The 26553-nt window shown below is 42.2% G+C and overlaps 1 protein-coding gene across 1 annotated transcript in view; it reads left to right on the top strand.

Annotated features, from left to right (window-relative positions):
• Window positions 1-24373, top strand: part of CDK6 (cyclin dependent kinase 6) — a gene marked incomplete at both ends in the record, with an annotated part of 222865 nt that extends 198492 nt beyond the window's left edge. Inside the window, 3 exons of the mRNA XM_080700832.1 lie at window positions 14425-14475; window positions 20057-20192; window positions 24227-24373. Of these exons, the coding sequence (XP_080556958.1) occupies window positions 14425-14475; window positions 20057-20192; window positions 24227-24373 (334 nt within the window). The remainder of the gene's footprint in view (window positions 1-14424; window positions 14476-20056; window positions 20193-24226) is intronic.
• Between the last annotated feature and the right edge of the window lie 2180 nt (window positions 24374-26553).

Here is a 26553-nt window from a genome sequence, read left to right as displayed (position 1 = left end):
AAGTCCGATTTTGTCTCGCGGTGTACACATATTTGTGCAAACACACATGCTCGCACTTGAATTACCCAGAGATGAACCAAGAAAGTGAATCTTGAAACTAGGAAGTGAAGAGGAACTGAAGTCGATGGGAAGAAGGGAGAGGAGCCATTACTGTAGAGAGATATATTAACTGAGCCCAGTTTCGTGCTCTGGATACTGGAATAAGTCAGCATTGGCCCTTCCAGTCACGTCAAGGAACGAGAGAACAGATCCCAGTCGTGCAATACATGGCAAGTAGCAGTGTTGGTGGCTTTATTTATTATCTGTTTATTGGCAGTACTAAGGATTGAGTCCAAGGGCATTCTACCTCTGAGCTATACCCCAGCCCTATTTTTTATTCTTTATTATGAAACTGGGTCTCACTGAGTGGCTGAGAGCCTCACTAAGTAGCTGAGGCTGTCCAAGAACCTGTGGTCCTCCTGTCTCAGCCTTCCAAGTACTGGGATTACAAGCGTGTGCCACCACCCCCAGCTTTCTTAACTACTTTTTTCTTTTTTGGTGGTACTGGGGTTCCTGGATGCCCTTCTACCTCCGGTCTACACTCCCAGATCTATTTTATACTTTTTTATTTGGAAACAGGGTCTCCTAAGCCAGCGCGGCTGGCTTCGAACCTGCGCGATCCTCCTGTCTCCTCCTCCCCAACCCTAACCCTAACAAGCGTGCGCCACCACGACCGGCTTTCTTAACTACTTTTTAACACTTGACAGAGATATAATTAACATCATGCAGTTCACCAGTGTGAATAGAACAGTTCAGTAGTTTTTAGTTAACATATCTACAGTCATGCCACCATCACCACATGCAATTCTAGAATGCTTTTGTCACCCCCAGATAGAAACTTTATATCTGTTAGCAGTCTGTTTCAGGCAGCTCAGCTCAGGCTGCTATAACAAAATCCCAAAATCTGGGTGGCTTATAAACAACAGGAATGTATTTCCTACAGTTGGGGAAGCTGCCAAGTCCAGAATCAAGGCACCAGCACATTCCCTGTCTGGTGCAAGGCACTTCTTTGTTCAGGCAGCCCTCTTCTCAGTGTATTCTCAGATGGGAAAAGAAGTAGGGCGCCCTGGAGCCTCTTCTGTGAAGACACTAATCCCATGTATGCTCGTCACCTACCCAAGGCCTCACCTCCTAAAACCATCACCTTGGGAGTTTACAGGGACACAGACATTCAGCGTACTGCAGAGTCACTCCCTCAATCCCCTCTGTCCTAGGCAGCCACTTATCTACTTTCTGACTACAGATTTGCCTGTTCCATATAAATAGACCCATACAATACATAGTCTCTTGTGACTGGCTTTTTTTACTTAGCAGACTGGTTGCAAGGGTCATCCTAGTGAAATCAGTGCTTGATCCTCCCTATCACTGACTGATGCCCCCATTCATGGCTGGACCACAGTCTGTTGCTCCATTCATTATTGGTGAATGTTTGGGTTGTTGCATTTTGCCAGGTTCACACATTTTCGTGTGAACATTTTTGTTGTTGTTGTTGTTCTTTGGGGTGTATACCTAGGTGTGCATGCATATCTATTGGTTTGGGGGCTTTGGGGGAGTTTTCTTTGTGTGGGGGGGGGGAGCACTGGGAATGGAACCCAGGTGCCTTCTACTTCTGGGCTATTTTATATTTTATTTGGAAACAGGGTCTCACTAAGTTGCTGAGAGCCTCACTAAGTAACTGAGGCTAGCTTCGAACCTGTGCGATCCTCCTGTCTCAGCCTCCCAAGTACTGGGATTACAAACGTGCACCACCACGAATGGCTGGGAATTTTCTTGAAACAGGGTTTCCCTAAAATTGCTGAGGCTGGCTTTGAACCAGCAATCCTCCTGTTTCAAGCCTCCCAAGTACTGGGATTACAGGGGTGCGTATGGGGTCTGCCTGGCCGTATTTAAAAATGCAAACTTAAAGTCATGCTTCACCCGTGACCCTCTTGTCCCGAAACAAACAACAGAAACCTGACTTCTCTCAAGTCAGGCTTACTCTTTCTTCTGATGTCTGCCCTTAAATGCCTTTTCTTCTCTTCCTCTCTGCGCCTCCCACCTAATTGGGCCCTCAGTCTCCTGTGCACTGGCCTCCCAAGTGTCTCCAGCCCACAGAGTGACCCCGCCAAGTTAATCTTCTCACTGCTTCTGTTTGGCTATTCATTGAAGTCAAATAGACTAGCCTTGCCACTTTCTCAGCTGTGTTTCCCTAGATAAGAGACCTCTCTCTCCTCTGTAAAATGAGGGTAATCAACCACCTCCTCATCTTCTAGTAAAGATTAAATGATTGTCCTGGCCGTCAGCCCCTCAGAGGTGACATGAGATGAACTGCTGTATTTAATGATACTGTGATACTGTGTTTATTTATCTCATCTCCTATAGGACAAGACTTATTATGGTTAGAGAGAGAGAGAGAGAGAGAGAGAGAGAGAGAGAGAGAGAGTGTTTAAATATATAAACTTGGACTGAGGATGTAGCTCAGTATTAGAACACCTGCCCAGCATGCATGAGGCCCTGGGTTCAATCCCCAATATCGTAAAAAATAATAAATAAATTTACATCTTAATAGGTATACTGCATTATATGATATATTATGTAACTTATGTTTTGCATATATACTGTTTGGGAAGAGTTCTTCCAGCTCCAGCGGCAGTCTTTTGTTTTTAGTGGGTGACCACTCCATCAGTATTTAGTAAGTCCATTAAATGATTTTCTGCTTCATCTCATTATTTGAATAGGTGGTCATTGTAAAGTGATAAGTTAACTCTTTTTAAATTTAACAGATAACAATTCTAGAACTGAACATGGGAACAAGTATAAAATAAGGGATGTTTTTCAAGAGTTACTTTGTAAACATGGTAAATTCTTGTAATCAAGAAAGATAGCAGCTAAAATATAGCCACGAGCCAAATGCAGGTTACAAAAGTGTTCTATAGGGTGACCCGTGGCTTCCTTGTTGTTTGGATACAGGTAACACATTATAAAAGAAATCTCTCCTCATAAATTCTCTTTCTGTAACAGACATCAGCATACCCTTTTCACCTACGAGGAACCATGCTCCCCTCCCCTTCTAAATGTTGTTTTCCACTGTTCATTGAGATTATGGATGATATTTATGTGTTTTTTATTGCTTATTTTAAAAAACATATAATCTGGAACTTGGTCTCCTTTGTAATTTGATCTGAGGAAATGACCTCACTGATAACAGACTTTTAATATGTGGTGATTAAAGATTTTTGCAAACCTACATAGAGGAGAGGAAATAATATTGCCAGTTGTGGTTTAATGAATCCTCACTGGAAAATTTAGCATCCATTCTTTACAAAATAATTTCTTTCCCTGATAAAGCTATAAGAGATAAGGAACAAGGGAGATGTCGCAGTGTGTGTGTGTGTGTGTGTGTGTGTGTGTGTGTGTGTGTGTTCAGTTGCCACCACTGTAGGTCTACTGGAAGCTGGGCATCTAATGGATGACATATATTCATGATCTCACAGAGTCAATCCTGTAAGATAGGTGTCATGGTCTCCATTTTATGAATTAAGGCAACTAAGATGCAAAGAGGCCCGGGGATTTTCCTAAGGTCATTCAGGAAGAAATGGCTGAGAAAGAAGTCACTTCCAAGACCATTCCGTACGAGAGCCTGTGCCCTTACCACAGTCAGCAACATCCTTGCAACATCCTTCGCAGCAAGTTCACTGCAAAGAAAGAAATGGGGGCAGTGTATTAAAGCTCAATTAATATCTTAAAAAACTGAAGAGAGCCTTGAAGAAAATCCTTGCCAAAATCCCACCAAGAACCTTACTTGGTTTGGCATGATAATGCAGTAGGTGATATTGAAAAGAGAATTGACTTTGCTGTGGTTTGAAAAATGCCACTATTAATAGAGAAAATGCTTAGACATATAACTGAAAATGTATTTCTTGCATTGACTTTTATGTTAGCATTAACTATTACAAAGTATAATAGTGAAGGAGGATATTTTGAGGAAATATTTGGAAATAACCTCAAATTCTCTTTCATAAGTATTCATAGCAGTAGGATTGGGGGTAGTATTACTCAGTGGTAAAGTACATGCTTTGTATGTACAAGGCCCTGAGTTCAATCCCATCCCCCCAAAAAAGAAAAAAATTCATAGCAGTGATCAATCTTCAGATATTCCCCAAAAATGAGTTTTTACTTTCTGAAGCAGAAGGATCATAAGGAGGAAGTAGATGTAAAATTAGAAGTAAGATTTATGGAATTTATAGGTAACAAAGATCTTTAACAGATAAAGTTTGAATACTGTTATCCAAAACTACTGGAAAACCTGCTATTCTCCTGTCTCAGCCTCCCAAATACCAGGTTTACAGGCATGTGCCACCGTGCCTGGCTTGAATTTTTTTTTGGCAGAACTGGAGATTGAACACAAGGGCATTCTACCTCCAAGCTACACACCCCAGCCCTATTTTTTATGATTTTGAAATAGGGTCTCACGTCTCACTGAATTGGAGAGGGCCTCACTAAGTAGCTTAGGCTGCCCATGAAACTATATCCTCCTGTCTCAGCCTCCCAAGCACTGGGATTACAAGCATGCCACCTCCCCCAGCTGAAATTTTTTTTAAAAATACAAAAACACCCTTCAGATTTGCTACTCTCAATAGAATATATTTATTGCTAATTTTATTTTTAAATAATTAGTTCAAAATAATTAAGCTTAGGCCAGATGTGGTGACGCATGCTTGTAATCCCAGAATTTGGGAGGCTGAGACAGAAGGACCTCATAGGTTTGAGGATAACCTCAGCTACTTAGTGAGGCCCTTTGCAACTCAGTGAGACCCTATTTCAAAACAAAGAATAAAATAGAGCTGGGGGCATAGCTTAGAGGTAAAATGCCCCTGGGTTAAATCCCTGGTACTGCAAAAAAAAAAAAAAAAAAAAAAAAAAAAAAAAAAAAAGAATTAAGCCTATCACCCACAGATTATACATCTAAAAACAGACAAGAAGGTTTTGCTTAGTGGATCCCCTCCTGGAAAAAATGCATAGCTTTTTGTCTTTTATGAGCCTTTGTCTCATTATATATAATACAGCATCCTTTCTTCATGCATGGCCTCTTTAAGTATGCACTTGGATTCCCAGGAGGGATAGATTTTCAGGCAGTGGGAAGAAACAGAGTTCAGTTATTTTGGACCTCTTCAGATGGTTTCTATCTTGCCATCTCTGTCTCGTTCAGTCTGTTTCTTTTATTTGTTTCTTCATCCCTGTACTTCCTTCCGGCTCAGCTCTAGGTCATGGTAATAAAAGCTAGCCAAATCCAACTGTGTGTGTGTGTGTGTGTGTGTGTGTGTATGTGTGTGCAAGGCAATAAGGCAATAGAATTAAACTCTCCCTCACCATAAACCAAAGAATATAATTGAAGATTCTGTTCATATTTGTCTGCCTAAATATGCCATCACGTATATGAGTTTGAGGATATATAACTCAGCCTGAGGAGGAAGTAATTATTCAAAAGGACTTCAGTAAAAATACAGCCTTGTGCCAGGCTTGGTGGCACACACTTGTAATCCCAGCATTCAGGAGGCTGAGACGAGGATTGCAGTTCGAGGACAGCCTCAGCTACTTAGTGAGGTCTTTTGCAACTCATTGAGACCCTGTTTCGAAATTAAGAATAAAAATTAGGGTTGGGGGTATAGCTCAGAGATAGAATGCCCCTGGGTTCCAGCCTCAGTACCGGAAAAAAAAAAAATTACAGCCTTGTGTAGTTCCTGAGAACACACAGACCTAATGTCCCCCAAGATATTTTTACCAGACAGCTCTATTTAAAGACAAATTAGGTCCCAAAGATTCCTGCAGTGGTCTTGCATTTCAAGACTGCATCCTTTCTCTGGATCCATTGTACCTCCTCACACTCCCCCACACAAAGCATCCTCCATCATGAAACCAGCTCATACAAACTGTTCGCAATTTTCAGCCAAAAACCAAACCAATTGTTCTCTAAAAGCTTGGTCATATTCATAACCTCTTGGCCTGTTCCCTCCTTCATGTGACCCATTTCCATTTTCTTCTGACTATGCATTTGTATCCAAAGATCCATTTTACTAGGAACCGATTGCATGTGATCAGGAGTAGCTCTGTGTGACTCGCGCTAACCCACGCTGGCTGCGGAGCCCAGTTAATAGAGCTCAGAGCCTCACGCTGGGTCTCCCTAAGGTGATAAGTCATCTAACCTGTACACCAAGTTGCTTAGAAGAGACTCTAATATTCCCCAAAGCAGGTTTTGCCGAGTGTTCACAGAATAGTGGCTGCACTCCTTATTAAAGGAAACCAGACTGGCAGACCAGTTTCAACTCGAGGAAGGCTAGCACATTTCATTTTGGGGGCCAACTCCAGACAATAAGTAAAGATAAGACTTCTAGTCCTGGCGGTGTGGTAGAACAGATGAGCGGAAAGTCCTCTGCCAAAACACCTAGCCAAATGCTAGCTAAAATGTCGCAAGCATTTGTGTAAAGGCAGAGTGGAGCTAGCAAGAAAGTTAGAATATTGCCAGTGGCCAGAAATGGAAAAGGAGTTGAAAGCCAAATCAGCAAGGGTGTGAGCCACGCTGCGGCTGAGCTCCAGGCCAAGGTTCTGTGCCACTGAGGCCGACTGGATATTTATCCTCCACCCCGATGCATATGTTGAAATCCTCAAGGTCTTACTTAGCAAGTGGGGCCTTTGAGAGGTGATTTGTAAGGGTATAACCCTCACAGATGGCGTTAGGTCCGTATAGAAAAGGTCCTACAGGTCCCTGTTCCTTTCCACAATGTGAGGAAGCAAGACAGCCATCCTTAAGTCAGGAAGAAGGCAAAGAAATAGAACACTCAATTTCTATGAAATTCAAGTTGAGTGCTCTGGAAAGAATGAAAAAAATGGCGTAGTGATTAAATATGGGCAGAACAACAGTAGAAGATCAAGTTAGAAGGGAGAGGATTTTAAAGTCTAGAAGGGCCATCTTCTTAGTCTGATTTGCTGCTATAACAAAATGCCTTAAGCCGTGCTTGGTGGCGCATACTAGTAATCCCAGTACTTGGGAGGTTGAGGCTGGAGGAACCAGGTTGTTGACCAGGCTCAGCTACTTAGTGAGGCCCTGTTTCAAAATAAAGAATAAAAAATAAGGCTGGGGGTATAGCTCGGAGGTTGAATGCCCCTGGGTTCAATCCCCAATATCACAAAAAAGAAAAAGGCCTTAGACTGGAGTATTTTATAAACAACAGAACAACAGAAAAGTACTGCTCACAATTCTAGCAGTTGCAGAGTCCAAGATCAAGGTACTAGCCGATCTGGTGTCTAGAGAAGGCTTTCTGCCTCAAAGTTGGCACCTTCTTGTCACCTCCTCACATGACAGAAGGGATGAGACAGTTCCCTTAAACATGTTGTAAAGGGACACTAATCCCCTTCATGTGGGCAGAGACCAGAAGGCCTTACCTTTTGATACTACTGCCTTAGGTACTAGGTTCCAACATAAGGATTTTGGAGGGAGATCAACATTCAGACCATAGCATCCATCAATCAGTAAGTTGACAGAGGGACAAGAGGGTGTCAGTGAAATCGGTGGGTTGCTCCATTCCACGTTAGAGAAGGAATTTAAAGACACTTGCAAAGCAGTCAGAGTACAGAATCCCACGAACACAGGCCTGTGAAACATCAGCTCTCTGAAGTGCCCTTCGTCGAGTCCCATGCTATTTCTCCCCAGTTTAAGTCTGCAGTTGTTATGGGCTAGTTAAGTCATGTGACATCTTCCTCATATGAAAATAGGAATGATATGAGTACTACATTTCTCTAAAAATTTTTGTGGGAATTAAATGAGGTCCTGTTTGTGGGAGCACTTGACATTGTGCCACATATGACATTCACATTCAGTAAAAGAGAACTGCAGCCATACATGGTGGCACATACCTGTAATTCCAGAATTTGGGAGGTTGAGACAGGAGGATTGCAGATTCAAGACCAGCTTCTGCAACTTATGAGGCCCTCTGCAACTTTGTGAGACCCTGTTTCAAAGTAAAAAATAAAATAGATTTGGCGGTCCAGCTCAGAGGTAGAATGCCCCTGGATTCAACCCTACTACAAAAAAAAAAAGCTACTAATACCCCATTTTTTTTAATTTTAGGAAAGATTTTTCACTTCTTGCCTTACTATTTGTTAAGACCTATCTAGGGGTGTAGATGTAGCTCAGTGGTAGAGTACATGTTTAGCAGATGCAAGGAAGGCCCTTGGTTTCATCCCAGTATCAAAATAAAGAAAACAAACTAGATATGTTTTTTTTTTTTTTTTTTTTTTGCCAATTGACTTTTTTTTTTTTAATTTTATTTTATTGGTGCACTGTATTCATACATCATAGTGGGATACAAACTTTTGTAGACATACATGCACACATCGCCCAGTCAGCCCCCACCCGATCCCCACCCCATTCTCTCCTCATCCCTCCCTCCCATGCTTGGCTTAGTGGTTGACATCTAGTATTATAGCAATTTATCCAAAATTAAAAATGATAATCTCACATAACAGTTTCATTTGTCTGATACCAAGCTTTTGATGACATAAAGATAACATTTCAATATTTCTTTTTGCTTTCTTTCTTACCAGAGAATATTTTTTTCTTTTTTTTAGGTGAAACTATCATATATTTATTTTTCAGAAAAAAATCTATCCTGATATGGAATATGGACTCTAGATACCCAAAACAATCTCGAAGCAAAAACAAAGCTAGAAGATGTATATTTTCTGATTTCAAACCATATAAAGCTACAATAATTGAAACAGTGTAGTACTGTTCTAAAGGCAGATATATAGACCATTGGAGTTAAATACAAGCCTAGAGCTAAATTCTTCCCTATATTGTCAAGTTATTTTTGACAAGGTTTCCACGAAGATTTGGTGGTGGAAATAATACTCTTTTAACTAAATATTGTTGAAAAATAATAATTACATGGAAAAGAATAAAATTGGACCCTTACCTAATCCCATATACAAGTATTAACTCAAAATAGATAAAAGACCTAAATATAAATCTTAAGACTATAAACTTTTAGGAGAAAATCTGGGTCATAAAACCTCACAACATTGAAATTGGCAGTGATTTCTTGGTTATGATTTCAATGGCACAGGCAACAGAAGAATATACAAACTCCCTAAAAAATAAAAGAAAATATTGTATATCCAAAGACAATGTAAACAGAGTTAACAGTTACTAATAGAATTGGATAAAATATTTCCAAATGCTATATCTGAAGGTATATTAATATTCCAACTAGAAATCCTAAAAATTAACAACAATAAAGGCAAAAAATACAATTTAGAGATAGGTAAAAGACTAACATAAATAATGAATCTCCACAGATAACCAATCTTAGTTGTCTGTTGGATGGAAACTCTTGTTTCTCTGGTTCTGGTGAGTGTTACCTATTTCTTCTTTGTAGTTAATCTCTTTGAGTATTTTCTCTAGCGCTGGTTTTGAAGACATAAATTCCTTCAGTTTCTGTTTGTCATGGAAGCTTCTTATTTCTCCATCTAATTTGATAGAAAGTTTTGCTGGATAGGAAATTTTTGGCTGGAAGTTGTTTTCTTTCAGAGTTTGGAATATGTTACTCCAAGCCCTTCTGGCTCTCATGACTTGGTTTGGGAAGTCTGGGGTGATTCTAATTGGTTTGCCTCTGAATGTCAGTTGGCCCTTTGTTTTTGTTGCCTTTAAGATTCTCTGCTTGGCTTCCACATTGGTCATTTTGACAATTATGTGGCGTGGGGATCCTCTTCTCGGATCCTGTCTAAAGGGAGTTCTATAAGTTTCCTGGATCTGTGTATCAACCTCTTGCTCTATATTTGGAAAATTTTCTGCTATTACTTCCTTGAAGAGATTGTTGATCCCTTTGGTATCACTTTCTTTTCCCTCCTCTATTCCAATTATTCTTAGGTTAGCTCTCTTAAGATGGGCCCATATTTCTTCAATGTCAGATTCCTGCTGTTGGATATCTTTTTCTAGATTAGAAACTATGCATTCATTTTTGGATTGCTCATCTTCTAAGAGCGAGATTCTGTTCTCCATGTGGTCTAATCGGTTGTTTGTGCTTTGAATTGAGGCCTTTACTTCATTAATTGCATCCTTTATCTCTTTTTGGCTCTCTCTGAGTTCTTTTCGAAGCACCTCTATTATTTCTACAGTTATTTTCCTGATTTGATCTTCTAGAAATCTCTGATTTTCTGTTTTATCAGGTTCTGATGTTGTGGGGTTGTGCACATTCATTACTTCAGTGTTATTCCTCTTTCCCATGATTTCGGAGGTTTGTGCCTTCTCTGGGTTCTTCCCTTGGGTCATTATGGCTTCACTTAAGGTGCTCTGGATCTCGAGTCTGTATTATCTCAGACCCTACTACTCCTTTACTGGGTTGTATCACAGAGTCTCCGACCCAGGGAGTTGATAGAGGCTGCTTTAAACTACGGGGGGTGCCAGGTTGCACGCTCTCCTATGGTGTGATATCTCTGCCACCACCACTCCCTCACTGGGTCAAGTCCCAGGAGGCACAATACTGGGATTTCTCCTCTGTGGCCCGCAATTTGACTCACTGTTCTTGAGTACGTAGATGTAGCTGTACTGGACTCGGTGAATTCACTGCTGCTGCCGCCGCCGGTGGCAATATGGCGCCTCTGCCACGCCCTCGGCCATGAAGCTGGCGTATTTTTTCTTCTCTGGTTTTGATTTCTACTCTGAATCCCTGCAGCATGTGCTGAGCTCAGCCACTGGGAGCTTTAAATGCTGTCTGCGCCGAAAGATCCCGCCTGGCTGTTCCGCATCGGCTCACCTCGGCTTGCTGTAGCCGTCCGCTGAGTTCGCCGCTGCCGCCGGCAGTATGGCGCTGCTGCCGCGTCCTCGGGCGCGTGTGTCTCCTCTGTGGCCCTGAGCTCTGTTCTCAGTCCGCTTTCTCTCTGGAGCCTGGTGGTTTTTTTGTTTTTCTGGTGATGGTGTTTTCTGGCTATGAAAGGCGCTCTTTTTGTGGTAATGGAGATTGGTTGTTAGCGGGACTCTTAAGCCCCGCTTTTCTCGGTCGCCATCTTCCCGGAAGTCCACCTAGATATGTTTTAGAACCCAGTTCCATGATTCTTTATGGCTTTGACTGCATTAGGATGTGAAGTTGCCCCTATTAGTTTGCTAAGGCTGCCTCAAATCCCAGACTGGATAGCTTAACCCACAGAGATACATTCCCACAGGCCAGAAGTCCACGTCCAAGGTGTCAGTGAGTTTTGCTGCTTCCAAATGCCCTCCTTGGCTTGCCTCCTCTCTGTGTTCTCAGGTGGCCATGGCGCTCTGTACCGGGCATGTACCCTGACGTCTCTGTGTGAGTCCAGATTTCTCCTGAGGACACCAGTCAGATTGGATTAGGGCCTGCCCTGACAGCCTTATTTTTTGTTTTTGTTTTTTGTGGGTATTTTTTGTGGTACTGGGGATGAAACCCAGGGGCATTCTGCCTCTGAGCTATACCCCCAGCCCTATTTTTTATTTTTTATTTTGAAACAGGGTCCCACTGAGTTGCAAAGGGACTCACTAAGTAGCTGAGGCTGTCCTCATACCACGATACTCCTGCCTCAGCCTCCCAAATGCTGGGATAACAAGCGCACACCACCATGCCTGGCTGTTTTGCTTTTTTGCAGTACTGGAGATGGAACCTGAAGGCATCCTGCCTTCGAACTACACCCCCAGCCCTATTTTTTAGTCTTTATTTTGAAACAGGGCCTCACTAAGTAGCTGAAGCTGTCCATGAACTGCGATCCTCCCGTCTCAGCCTCCCCAATGCTGGGATTATAAGCATGTGCCGCCACGCCCTGCTTGATGTTTTGGGCTTTTTAAGCATTTTATTGGTGCAGTGCAATCATGCATTTTATTGGGCGCGATAGTAAGATTCGCAGTGATACATTCATATAACATTACTTGGTCTCTTTCCTTTTTTGTACCTCCCTTCCCCACCCTTCCTCCTCCCCCAGCCATCACTATGGTACTGGTCTCCTAATTTTCATGAGCTTCCTTTTTTTCCCTATTTCTTTTATTTTACCTTACCACCTCTGTCAAGACCCTGTCTCCAAATACAGTCAAGTACTAAGATACCAGGGTTTGGGCTTCAACGTATAAATGTGAGAGAGACACAGTACAGCTAATATCATTGCCATAAATAAATTATATTTCACTTTATTTGGAAATAATTATTTTCAGGACTAATGGCATGAATATAAAGGATGGTGGAAGAATTTTAGCTGTTTTTTTTTTCTTTTGTGCTATTGGGGATTGAACCTAGGGGCATGCTACCTCCAAGTTATGCTCCCGGCCCTTTATTTATTTATTTATTTATTTGGTGGTACTGGGGTTCCTGAAAACCCTTCTACCTCCGGGCTACACTCCCAGACCTATTTTATACTTTGTATTTGAAAACAGGGTCTCCTAAGCCAGAGAGGCTGGCTTTGAACCTGTGCAATCCTCCTGTCTCCACCTCCCAAGAGCGGGGATTAAGTGTGCACCACCACGCCTGGGCTATTTTTTTATTTTGAAACAGTCTTTCTAAGTTGCTGAGAGTCTTGCTAAACTACTGAGTCTAGTATTAAATCTATGATCTTCCTGTCTTAGCTTCTGATGTACTGGGATTACAGCTGCACGCCACTATGCCCGGCTTTTAGGTGTCTTCTAATGCTATGATTCTGCAGAATTCTCCATGTTTGGCTTATATAGCAAGTATATTTATTGTGCATAGAAAATACTTAAGAGGTCTAGCTTAAGGCTTTATCAATTAATTTTTGATATCAAAAGAAATCTAATTCCTAATGATAGACTGCAAATTTTTTAAATTTCATTTGTGTTAGTTTGGCACAGTGGCACATGCCTGGGAAACTGACACAGGAAGATTACAGGTTTGAGAACAACCTCAGCAAGTAGTGAGATTCTCATCAATCTATTTCAAAAAGAAAATAAAATAGGGCTGGGATGTAGCTCAGGGGTAGAATGCTCCTGGGCTCAATCCCCAGTACCACAAAAATAAATAAATAAATACATTAATTTATATTTTTATAGATTACATTATTAATAACACAATTATACTAGTGTTAAAAAATACCTGTTTGCCAGGCGTGGTGGTGCACACTTGTAATCCCCACACTTGGGAGGCGAGACAGGAGGATCGTGCAGGTTTGAAACCAGCCTCGCTGGCTTATGAGACCCTGTTTCCAAATTTAAAAAAAACATAAAATAGGTCTGGGAGTGTACCCTGGAGGTAGAAGGGTTTCCAGGAACCCCAGTACCACCAAAAGGAAGGAGAAAGAAAGAAAGAAAGAAAGAAAGAAAGAAAGAAAGAAAGAAAGAAAGAAAGAAAGAAAGAAAGAAAGAAAGAAAGAAGAAAAATACTTGTTTATGTTGAGCTAAGAGTTGGAGAATATTTACTTGCATATTATAGGTATATACAAAATCACATAAAATATTTAATAGCCATGAGCCTGTTAAGGTGTAAGCCATTAGTGCAAGGATTATCGGAAAACCTAGAAAAGTCCCAACTCCCCTCGAAGAGCTACTTTATCCACTTAGGAGAATACCAGAAATGTTACAAAGTGAGCTTATCTAATGGCTGGTTAAACACTCAGTATAGACAAGAAGGGCTGTGTGTTCAGAAGAGGCCGCAGTTGCTTCCCTACAGTGAAGATTTTCAACTGGTACATTGTCAGTGACCCTGCTATTGAGAAAATAGACCCAGACTCTGCTGGCTGCAGGACACAGGACAACAGGAAGGAAAGAGGCCCGTGAGGAAGTGGTATGACAGGTACTCTGGGACGGCTCTCACCACGAAGAGCTTCCAAGAATCCCAGTACCCAGGGGGTGAGGCCAGCCCCGTGCTGTGTTCCACCCTGTCACAGAGCCAACTCAATCACTGAAACCTGGTGGATGATGGCGGCACTGCCAGTGCAGCCAGAGGCTGCAGATAGGATACTCGTGACCCTGGTGTGTGAGTCAGATACCACCAGGTGCTGGTGAGGTGTGAAATGCAAGGAAAACTTTCACTGACCAGAGCAAACATGTCACCATTCTCTCTCTCTTTTCCCACCCACAGAGCATAGTTTGCTTCCTATTCAAACAGTGACCATAGCCGGGCGTGGTGGTGCACGCTTCTAATCCCAGTACTTGGGAGGCTGAGACAGGAGGACCATGCAGATTTGAAGCCAGCCTCAGCTAGCTACTTAGTGAGGCTCTCAGCAACTTAGTGGAGACTCTATTTCCAAATAAAGTATAAAATAGGTCTGCACCATCCCCAGTACCACAAAAAATAATAATAATGAATGAATAAATAACAATGATCATGACAAATATGATTGAAATGTAACCTGAGAAGATTCCTTGCTTATGATGTGTCTTTTTTTTTTTTTTAGGCCTCTTTTTCGTGGCAGTTCAGATGTGGATCAACTAGGAAAAATCTTGGAGTAAGTAATAATTATATCGGCAACCGTAGCATTGAAACATTGACAGTGACTTTCATATAATGTGCCTATCTCTTGTCTTTCTTGCCTCAAGCTGCTGCTACAGACCTTTACTGTTTGTGTGGTGAGTGGGGACGGGGTAGAAGTGCCGTCTCGGGCAGAGAGCCCCTCGTGATGCTCAGCCTGACTGTGCCGTCCTGGAAGCTTGTGTTTTGCTTGTGTGCATCTTTTTGTCTTTCTTTGCTTGGCTGAGCTCCAGCTCGTTAGTGCAGATGTGATTTCTGCTTGGGATCATTTCAAATGCATCCCCCATCAGAGACAGGGTGCTTGGTGGCCTGGTATAATCCATCCTTATCCAGTGGCCTTCCTGTCTGCATCAGCACCATCGGCCATCTCGGTTGGTCTTGCAATGCTTCGTTTTTTGCTTTCCGGTTGGTTTTCAATGTTTCCTTTGTTCTGTTTTCCTGGGCCAAGGATGGGATGCTACACAATCTGATTTTTCTTTGGAACACCAAAATAGGAAATGAGAATCCTGGGTTCTCATCTTAGGTCTGTGGCTAAATAACTATGCAAAAGAGTCATTGAAAACTCCTGTAAGGAGCTTACAAAGTGCAGGGCACATAGTATGTGCTTTAACAAAGTTGGTGATTGTTGCTATTGTAATCATCATCAGTTCACCTTTTTGTTCACTTTTTCATCTGAGAGACGAAACACTGACCAAAGTTCTCAAAACAATCCTTTTCTTGGGCTCAAATGCTTTGGTTCTGATTGTTTGCTGCATAGCTCCTCGGTGATTTGCAGAGTTCTGTTCGTGTCTACAGGTCTGTGCATGTGGGGGTATGTATGCTTTCGTGTTTCTAGAATGTAACCCGGGCATTTCTTTTCACAACGCATGCAGTACGGCCTCATTCTTGAGTTTGTGCATTTGCCCAGCCCAGCCAGAATCAGGGCGGAGTAGAAAGAAAGTGGGAGTTCTGACTAAAAATAGCCATGATCATGGGTCTCTGACATTTTATAGGAATCCTAGTGACTTTTATGAAATTTGAAGTCTGTAAGACTGGGAAAAAAAAAAAAAAGAGCCCTAAAGAACAGAATTACATGTTAGCAGAGTCTACTCAAGCATGACTGCTTAAAAGAATTGGGGTAGAGCCGAAGCCTGACTTTGTTCTTTTGGTGCCCAGAAGCCACTCCAGTCGACTTCTGCTGGTGCTGGGGCTGCTGAGTCAGAACCCAGTGGCTTTAAGGCCTAGAGAACATTTGCTGGTTTTGCTTTATTTTTGTGTTTTGGGTTTTTTCTTTCGGGGTGGGGGGTAAACGGCTTCCCAGGTCCAGGGCAGCTCCACCCCCACTCCTCCTGACCACCTTGTCAGATGGATAAACTCACAATAGAGCCCTCACGTCACCCCTGCAGCTGGATGTCAAGTTCTTTGATCATTCAGGGATGAACTCACATCTGGTTTTCCCCATGACCTGGATAGAATTCGTGCACATGTGACCTTAGAGAGGAAACCATGAAAGTCAGACATTCCAGTGTCCCTCCACTGGAAGGAAAGACAGTCCTTCCTGCAGTCAGCGTGCCAGGACCCCCTGCTTTTTCTTACTTTTACCTGGGATTTCTGCCCACCTCCAGCACCTGAGTACCTGAAGCCCACACGGTGCCCCAGAACACACTTCTGAGCAGTGCATTTGACTTGCTTGCAAGGGAAAGCGGGTTCCACTTGTGACAGAGGCCTCACAAACAGAAAAGAAGCTGTAATGTTCTATATGTTTGGTGCCTTTTATTTCTTGGTCTCTGGCATTGTTTCATTGAAATTGTTTCATTTCCTCTGAATGCATGACTTGCCAGAGAAAAGGGACAATGCTGCACCCTAGTGTCATTGCTAAAATAGTTGGGAATTTATTTCTGCCCAGCCACCAACCACCTTCCCCACCATGGCCATTTATAGATTTTGGGGTTTGTGCCTTTTTAGGCTTTCCAGTATAAATGTCAACTTTTAAGGCTTTTATTCAGCCATCTAAATAGCGGAATTTGGTACAAACACTTTTTAATGAATCTATCAGGATTTCACAACACTCATATATGGGCCATAAAAGTTCACACTGGATATGAAACTGATTTTTTTTTTTTTTTAGGAAAGCCATATTCACATACTCTTAAAGGGACAAAAATTTTTTGTGTTTAGGAAAAGTTGTACTTTCAAAGAACAGCCAAATACTTGAAAAGTAAAACCGTGCTTTTAAGCCTGTGACTTATAAGAACAATGTCATAGTTAAATGGACATAGACACACACACACACACACACTCTCTCTCTCTCTCTCTCTCAAAGCTGCAAATCACATAAGAAGAATTTAAGTTATTTCCAAGAGTTCTTATCATCACTTTCTAGCAAAAATGTTGATGGAAAATGGGCTAAAAGCGAAAAAAGGAATGAAAGAAATTTTCAAAGTTATTAAACATTCTTATTTTCTTCCTCTGCCCTGTCCCATCCCATTCTGTTCAGGTGCACGCATGTTCATTTGCCTTCATAGTTAATTGTGGCGTCTTTGTTTTGTTCTTTGGGGTCAGCGGGGATGCGGAGTCCAAGGCCTCACACGTGCTGAGCAAATGCTCTACACTGAGCTACGCCCTCGCCCCGCTGTCTTTTTCTTACTTCTATTGTATGTTTGGGGATTTTCCTTTGTTGTTGTTGTTATTGTTGTTGTTTGTTTGTTTGTTTGTTTGTTTGTTTTGGTACCAGGGATTGAACCCAGAGGCATTCTACCTCCACGCTACATCCCTGGCACAATTTTAATTTTTATTTGAGATACGATCTCGCTGAGTTCCTGAGACCATTCCCCCAATACTAGGATTACAGGCATGTGCCACCAGGCCATGCCCAGCTTCTTACACCTATTATAGACCTTGCTATTAAACATATATAAAGTTGCACAAATTATCAATTCTTTTTTTTTTTTTTTTGGTGGTACTGGGGTTCCTAGAAACCCTTCTACCTCCAGGCTACACTCCCAGATCTTTTTTTTTTTATATATTTTTATTTGGAAACAGGGTCTCTTAAGCCAGCAAGGCTGGCTTCAAACCTGTGCAATCCTCCTGTCTCCACCTCCCACGTACGGGGATTACAAGCGTGCGCCACCATGCCCAGCCAAGTTACCATTTCTATTCATTGGTTCCAATAAATATGTCTATGGCTTTGCCTCAATAATGCAACTCTTTCTAGATGCCCAAACAACACAGAATTAGTGTCACGCCCCAGATACCCAGTGACAGGTGCAGTGAAGACAGGGTTATCCTCTGTTCTGGGTGAGGTATAAGATTTGGCTCTCTTTATGTAAAGGAAAGGGGGGAAAGCCCTACAGATTTGGGACATTTACTACCATTTCTTCCTGAAACCTGGAAATATGTTTATGAGGTCGCCCCTTCCGAGGCTTTAGTCTCAGACAGGTGCAGACAGAAGGACTCCAGTGGGGGCCAGTATCATTTCTAACTGGAATTAAAATAGTTTGGTTTCAGTATCTGAATAGCTATATTATTTCAGAGTTATCCAGAGTCCTTATGAGATACAAATTTTTGCATCCTCTGATTTCCCTTGTTTGAACCAACCTACCACCAATACATAAACTATAAATATCTGCTAATATATAAATTATATAGGGCCACTGACCTATTAATATTTCTGAAAACCCTCAAGGTCCACATAAATAATGGAGTCAAACAGTTTATATTTTAATGCAATGGTAATATATTACCAATGCGTTTTGCATTAGTAACAGCATCATTTTCTCTTACAGTAAGAATGAGTAATAAAATTATGTGTACTATGTGTCAGAAACCATGTTGCACACTTTATAAAAATTATCTTATTTTCTTAGTAAACCATGAATTATCATCATTGTTCACATAAAACACTGAGGGTCATAGATGGTAAGCCATGTGTCTGTACTGCCAATAGGTGACAGTCCCAACAACTTAGTAAGACCCTCCACAACTTAGTAAGTCTTTGTTTCAAAAATGGGGGACTAGGAGTGTAGCTCAGAGATAGAATACCCCCAGATTCAATCCCCAGTACCAAAAATATGAAAAGTAAATAAGTAAGTGGCTGGTACGAGAATTTGAACCCAGATCTACCTATTTTCTAAGACAGTGCTGTTTTTTAATCACTTGATATTGTCCATATCTCTAATCCCAGAAAGATTTTCAGAAGAAATACAAAATTATTTTAATTTATTGCTTTCTCCCTTTGAAATACCATAGAAGTCCTATATAAAATAGTGCTTTTATAAGACAGGACTAACATGCCTCTTAGGCTTTTTTTTTTTTTTTGCCTGATTATTATGTATGTAAACATTGTTGAGAGAATTACTCTTTAACTAGAAATACAACCAAATTGATGCATTAAATCATGTCAAGTGAGTATCATGAAAGTATATCCTTACTGAAATGTTCCATCAGAATACAAAAAGGGGCCTGGCGTGGTGGGGCGCGCTTGTAATCCCAGCATTCAGGAGGCTGAGACCAGAACTTCACGGTTTACGGACAGCCTCAGTTATTTAGCCAAGGTCCTTCGCAATTCAGTGACACCCTGTTTTAAAAATAAAAAGACTAAGCACACTTGCAATCCCTGCGCTTGGGAGGTGGAGACAGGAGGATCGCGCAGGTTCGAAGCCAGCAGCGCTGGCTTAAGAGACCCTGTTTCCAAATTAAAAAGTATAAAAATAGGTCTGGGAGTGTAGCCTGGAGGTAGAAGGGTTTCTAGAAACCCCAGTACCACCAAAAATAATAATAATAATAAATAATGACAATAATAATAATAATAATAATAATAATAATAATAATAATAAGACTAAAACCCAGGGCTGGGGGTGTAGCTCAGAGGTACAGTGCCCTTGGGTTCTATCCACAGTACAGCAAAAAAAAATTTTTTTAATTAAAAAAAGAATGCAAAAAGGGGCTGGGGATGTGGCTCAATGGTAGAATGCTAGGCTAGTATGTGCAAGGACCTAGGTTCAATCCCCAGCATCACAAAAAAAGAAAAAAGAAGGAGAAGAAGAAAGAAAAAAAAGAATATCAAAAGCACTCTTGGACATAAAAGAAGATTATAAGTGGGTGTGGTGGTACATGCCTGTGATTCTAGAATTTGGGAGGCTGAGACAGGAGGATCACAAGTTCAAGGCCAGCACATAGTAACTTAGTGAGCCACTCTTTCAAAATAAAATAGGGCTTGGAGGTTTAGCTCAGAGATAGAATGTCCCTGGGTTCAATCCCCTGGGATACAAAAAAAAGGAGACTCTTACATAACCAAGTGGGTCTCCCTTGAATCCAGTAGGTCCTGCTGTGTCAGTGGGTTCTGTCATATCTTGCCTGTTATCTGCTGCCACAGTAATCTTTTATGTCCTCCTGTAAGATGACCGACACCATGTCATAGTAGGACAGAGGTACATAAGATGCCTGCAAGTCACAAAGTGAGGTTTTCCCAGGGTTCTCTGTCCCAATTCCCATTCTGTAAATTTTGCTTTCTCTAGATTTGGTGTGAAAACACTTGACATTGCAGCTGATGCTCATGTCTGCATGTGGTTCTATTACAGTGTGATTGGACTCCCGGGAGAAGAGGACTGGCCTAGAGATGTTGCCCTTCCCAGGCAGGCTTTTCATTCCAAATCTGCCCAGCCCATTGAGAAGTTCGTAACGGATATTGACGAACTAGGCAAAGACCTACTTCTGGTAAGTTCATGCAGTACAGAGCTGGTCCTCTCTGGGCCACAGCAACGTTCATGCCGCAGCTGCATGGGGCAGTTGGCTGCAGTCTCTCCACAAGTTTCATTTCCAGTTGGTGGCTTGATTCTGGAATATCTTTATTTGGGGGGGGCGGCAGTGGTGCTGGGGATTTGAATCCAGGGGCTTTCAATTTGAGCCACACCCCCAGCCCTTATTTTTATTTTGAAATAAGGTCTCACTGTGTTGATGAGGTTGTCCTTGAACCTTCATTCCTTCAGTCCTCCCAAGTACAGAGATTACAGACATGTGCCACCACTCCTGGCTGGGAATGTCTTTCTGATAAAAAATCTGTCTCTGTATATTTGAATGCAACTTAAGAAGACTCTGGATTTGCTTGAATATATACTGCTTTCGTAGTAAATTTTAAATTTCCTTGTTTAAAATTTCATGCTTCAAGCTGGGCGTGGTGGCGCCTGCTTGTAATCCCCGCGCTTGGGAGGTGGAGACAGGAGGATCGCGCAGGTTCAAAGCCAGCCGTGCTGGCTTAAGAGACCCTGTTTCCAAAAATAAAAAAGTATAAAATAGGTCTGGGAGTGTAGCCCGGAGGTAGAAGGGCTTCCAGGAACCCCAGTACCACCCCACAAAAAAATAAATTAATTAAAAAAAAATTTTCATGCCTCTTTAAGCAATTTGTTTGTTACTTTAATGTGTCTTTCCTTTTCTTTTCTTTTCTTTTCTTTTCTTTTCTTTTCTTTTTGTGGGTATGGAGATGGAACTCAGAGGCATTTGACCTCCAAGCTACACCCTCTGCCCTATTTTTTTCTTTAATTTGAAACGGGGTCTCACTGAGTTGCGGAGGGCCTCACTAAGTAGCTGAGGCTGTCCACAAACTGCGATCTGCCTGTCTCAGCCTCCCGAATGCTGGGATTACAAGTGTGTGCCTCCATGCCCAGCTTAACGTGTCTTTTCTTAAACAGTCACATCTTTGGGAAGATGTTTTCCCAAAGAAACTAAGTAGCATTACTCTATTACCAGTTTATTTAAATATTTGAGATAGCATGCACATAAAATATCCTGTTGAAAATAAGAACTTCTAAGGCCAGGCGAGGTGGTGCACACTTGTAATCCCAGTACTTGGGAGGCTGAGACAGGAGGATCGCACAGGTTCGAAGCCAGCCTCAGCTACTTAGTGAGGCTCTCGGCAACTTAGTGAGACCCTTTTTCCAAATAAAATATAAAATAGGTCTGGGAGTGTAGTACCTCAGAGGTAGAAAGCTCCTGGGTTCCATCCCCAGTACCACAGAAAAGGAAAAGAAAAGAAGAACTTCTAGCCTAGCACAGTGGCCCAAGCCTGTGGTCCCTGCTACTCAGAGGGCTGAGGCAGGAGGATCACAAATTGGGGGCTAGCCTGGGTAATTTAGCAAGATCCTATCTCAAAATGAAAAGGGCTGGGGATGTAGTTTGCATAGTGTGTGTGAGGCCCTACCTCAGTCCCCAGCACTGGGGGGGAAAAAATACTTCTCAAGATTCTCACACACGCCCACATTTGGCTAAGAAGCGCTCCTCTCCACGCGTTCCCATTGTAGCTCAAAAGGAAGAGCGTCCTCCCAGAATCCTCTAGGGATGTGTTTCTGTATCTGGAACATAATCCCACGATGCTTTTCATTTCTTTCCTGTGTGCTAAGGATTAAACTGGTTATATCTTTCTCTAATGCCTGCCTTCTTTTATCCTTCTTAGACTACAGAAAGATGCTCAGGAATTTTACCTCTGCTTTCCTGTCCTTTGGAAATCCAGCCTTTGCTAAGATTTTCTTTTTCTTTTCTTTTCTTTTCTTTTTTTTTTTTTTTTTTTTTTGTGGTACTGGGGCTGGAATCCAGGAGCATTGTATCTCCAAGATACCTCCAGCCCTAGGTTTTTTAGTCTTTTTTATTTTTGAAACAGGGTCTCACTGAATCGTGAAGGGCCTTGCTAAGTAGCTGAGGCTACCCACAAACCGTGGTCCTCCAGACTTCGCCTCCTGAATGCTGGGATTACAAGTATGGACCACCACGCCTGGCCTTTTGCTAAGATTTTCTAAAGTTGTTTGTTGCTATTAAGGTCGAGGAACCATTCTACAGACAAGCTCCTTCCTCCTTAGCTCTTCAATTTTTTCAGAAAACTCAAAAGGAAAACTGGTGTGCATGGTCTATAGAGCCCAGGATAAATAAGGCGTCAGGGCCAAGATTTTTCCTGAAGAATTTTGTAGAATCTTTGTAGACTTATGTGTCTTTCTAGACCAATGGCAATTCTAGAGTACTAGAGAGGTACCTAATCCAGTCAGAATCTAATGAGAACGGTGAACAGGAATCCAGATTAAGGGGAGGAAGTCTTCATAACCATAAGAATGTTAAGTCTTTAGATGACAGAAGACTGAAATTCACAGACATTTGAGGTACCCATGTGTTTGAAGGACACCCATGTCCCTCCTTGGACAGTGCCTCAGATCCCATAGCTGCTCTGTGGCCTGTGGGCTCCTGGGGCAGCAGGTAGGTCCGACTCATGGTAATCGGTGCTTATCATGAGCTAGATGCTCAGTAGGAGGTGTTGGTGGAAGGAGAGGAGGGGAACTGGGAAACAAGATTACCGGGACTGAAGTAGAAACGGGACTGATGTTAGGGACATGGCTGACAGTTTGGGAACAGGTTCACCTGTCTCTCCTTTGACCTTCCACCTCAGTAGCCTAGCCAGATGGACCAGATCACTTGACTAGGACTAAGCACTCCCTAAGTTCAGGAACCAGCTCATTTACCATAGTAAGCCTTGTTCTTGAGTCTAGAATAGACTTTGGTGACTTGAATTGAATCTAGGGTTCCTGGGAGGGCTGCTGCTAGCCCCTGGGGCATCTTGCTGTGAACCGAAAAGCAGGCATTCCTTCCTCTGGGTGGTGCAGCCCTAGGGCAGGACGCATGGCTTGCTGCTACATCAAAATAATGAGGACCTAAAGCTGGGCATGGTGGCACATGCTTGTAATCCCAGCATTTATGAGGCTGAGACAGGAGGATCGCAGTTCAGGAAAACCTCAGCTACTTAGTGAGGCCCTTTGCAACTCAGTGAGGCCCTGTTTCAAAATAAAGGATAAAAGTCGGGCGTGGTGGCACATGCTTGTAATCCCAGCATTCGGGAGGCTAAGACAGGAGGATCACGGTTTGCGGACAGCCTCAGCTACTTAGGCCCTCTGCAACTTAGACCCGGTTTCAAAATAAAGAATAAAAAAATAGGGCAGGGGGTGTAGCTCATAGGTCGCATGCCCCTGGGTTTTATCCTCAGACCCTCAAAAAAAAAAAAAAAAGAATAAAAAATAGGGCTGGAGGTGTTGCTCGGAAGTAGAATGCCCCTGGGTTCCATTCCCAGTACCTCAAAATAATAATAATAATAATAATAACAACAACAACAACAACAACAAAAGTAATGAGGACCTAGGTTTTAGCCTTTACTCACCCTCTTCACCTGGCATACCTGTCCAGTAATTATCCTTGACACCTGAACAGGATACCTCTTCTGTTCCCTGCTCCTTACCAAACCTTGACACAGGGAGGAGCATTAAGGTGAAGTCTGACTGTAGCACCAAGTTTGCTAGAACTAAAAGAATCACCATCTAAGTAAGTTTATACACATATTAACTTTTTTTTTTTTTTTTTTGCAGTACTAGGGATCAAATCCCGGGCCTCTCATATTCTTGCTAAGCACTCTACTACTGAGTTATACCCTCCACCCTTCACATTTTTTAAGGTGCCCGGGGTGGCTCAAAGAGAAACCCTGGGTAGGCAATAGACACCTAAAAATGGTACCTTTTCCTGAGGGGCAGTTTATACATTAAGGGCACATATACCATAGGTGAGTACTGTCTGCATATTATGTAGTATACCTTGAAATGAATATTTATTCTCAAACATATAATACATGACAGTGAATTGATGGGTAACTGTATAATAAGCACATTAACTACACTATCTACACTGATGCATTTTATAACAATCGGTGACTTTTTTCTTTATTGCAGAAGTGCTTGACATTTAATCCAGCCAAAAGAATATCTGCCTACAGCGCCCTGTCTCACCCATACTTCCAAGACCTGGAGCGGCGCAGGGAGAGCCTGGATTCCCGCCTGCCGCCCAGCCAGAACACCTCAGAGCTGAACACAGCCTGAGGTCCCCCGGCTGCCCCATGAGCTGATCATCCGGAGAACACCCTCGGTGGCTGATGGGTCCCCCAGAGCAAGCCCCGCAGAGCTGTTGAGGGTCGCTGTCTGGGCGTCTTCCAGCTGCCGTCTTCTAGATGGGCTCCACTTCTCCGAGGAAACCGCCTAGTTTACTGTTTTGAAATCAATGCAAGAGTGATTGCAGCTTTATGTTCGTTCATTTGTCTGTCTGTCTGTTTGTTTCAAGAACCTGGAAAAATTCCAGAAGAAGAGAAGCTGCTGACCAATTGTGCTGCCATTTCATTTTCCTAATCTTGAATGCTGCCAGTGTGGGAGTGGGTGATCCAGGCACAGCTGAGTTATGATGTGATCTCTCTGCAGCTGCCCGGCCTGATTTGGTACTTTTGAGTGAGTGAGAGAGAGAGAGAGAGAGAGAGAGAGAGAGAGAGAGAGAGAGAATGAGGGGTGGGTGGGTGTGTGTGTGTGTGTGTGTGTGTGTGTGTGTGTGTGAGAGAGAGAGAGAGAGAGAGAGAGAGAGAGAGAGAGAGAGAGAGATTTTTTGTGATCTCTTAAAGTGTTACTTTTTAAAAACGACACCAATAATTGAATTTTAAGGACTCAAGGTGCCTGAAAAACACCAGGCGCCTGTTCACCGAAGTTGATTCACCAGCATGATCTTCTCAAATTAGAAAGTTGAGCCTATGTCCTCAGCATTTCTTTTCTGGCCAAAAGCAGTAAATTTGCTAGCAGTAAAAGATGATGTTTTAGACACACAGAAAAAAGGAAGAAAAAAATTCTATTACTTTTAAGAGATGTGTTTTTAAAGCATGCATCCTATTTACTCTTCAAATAGCTGAATTTACTCATTGTAAGTCTTTTTTTAACCTTCTATATAGTATCATGCTTTATTGGTTTGGTTTGGTTTTTGGAAAATATCCTATATAAGCTTTTTATTACTTGCTATAGAATTTAGGGATTGTACCTCATATAGGTTAAAAAAATAGAGCTTTATTTTCTGGTTTGAAATGTTGTGATTTCCTTTCAGGTTTTGTTGTTATTTTGTTCTTAGGAATTTGTCAGAAACTGTTTCCTGTTTGGGTTTGGAGAGTTCTCTCTGACAGGACAGGAATGCCATTTACATTTTCCCTGGCTATTACACTGTACTTCCTACCATGCACTGCCGTATTTGCAAAGCGTCCGTCTTATCTATGTCCCAGCACCTCTAGTCTATATCGCTACCATTACGTAACTGATGGCAGATATTCATGCTGTTTCACACACCACGTGCTTGCTTGCTTTCAAGGACTCTTATAAGTAGGCAATTTCAGATTGTGGTTTATGGCCTCAATTCTGCAGTCCTTAATAGGATCCCATATGTTGTCTGCGTGCAGTCTTCCTCCCTGGCATTTACCGATGTTACTAGGCGATGAGTAGGATGTTTGTTCTCCTCTATCACCAGCACATAGATTGCTATAAACTGTTACTTAGTGTTTTGCATTTTTATAGAATATGTTATCAGTGTAGTAGCTGAGGGAATGTCTATAACTCTTTTTTAGAAATAGTGATTTGCTCTCCAGAATGCTCTTTCCCCCTCTCCCAGGCTCTGCTTGTTTCTCGAGCCTTGTGCTCGATCTGCTCTCTGTAGAGCCAGCCCGACCTGGGCATTGCAAACAGCTGTCCTTTCTCTTGATGCCTTCTCTTCGGTTCCTTATATTCCATACCGCCTCCGCCTTATACTTGGTTTAGTGATGAGCTGGCTCCAGTAGCCAGAAGACATAGAAAGTATCTTTTGAAAAGTCCGGCTGCTTGTGCTTTCTGACTGGTGCTTTGAGTGTGTGCAGCAAAGAGCCAGGTCATGGTCAGAGTTACTCAGCAGAGTTTCTGACGATGCTCAGGCACTGTCAAGCTCACTGCCTTCATCACAGTTCAGTATTGGATAAAGTTGGATATGACTATCTTGAACAAGAGAAAAACGCGTGTTTCTCCTTCAGAGCTTTTGAGTGGAAACTGTTCTTTTTTCATGTACAGTGTTTAACACTGTTCTAATTCAGTAGCTTGAGGAATCGAAATTTCTTCTAAAGCAATATAAAAAAGAAGGTGGACCTTATGACTGTCTGACGCATCCTCCATGGTGCCGGCATTGATGGTGCGTTGTGAGCGCTATAAATGCTTGAGGTGTATCGACTCCA

The sequence above is a fragment of the Muscardinus avellanarius genome (assembly GCF_963383645.1).
Source record: "Muscardinus avellanarius genome assembly, chromosome: 9".
Lineage (NCBI taxonomy): Eukaryota > Metazoa > Chordata > Mammalia > Rodentia > Gliridae > Muscardinus > Muscardinus avellanarius.
This window is presented reverse-complemented; position numbering and strand designations above follow the sequence as displayed.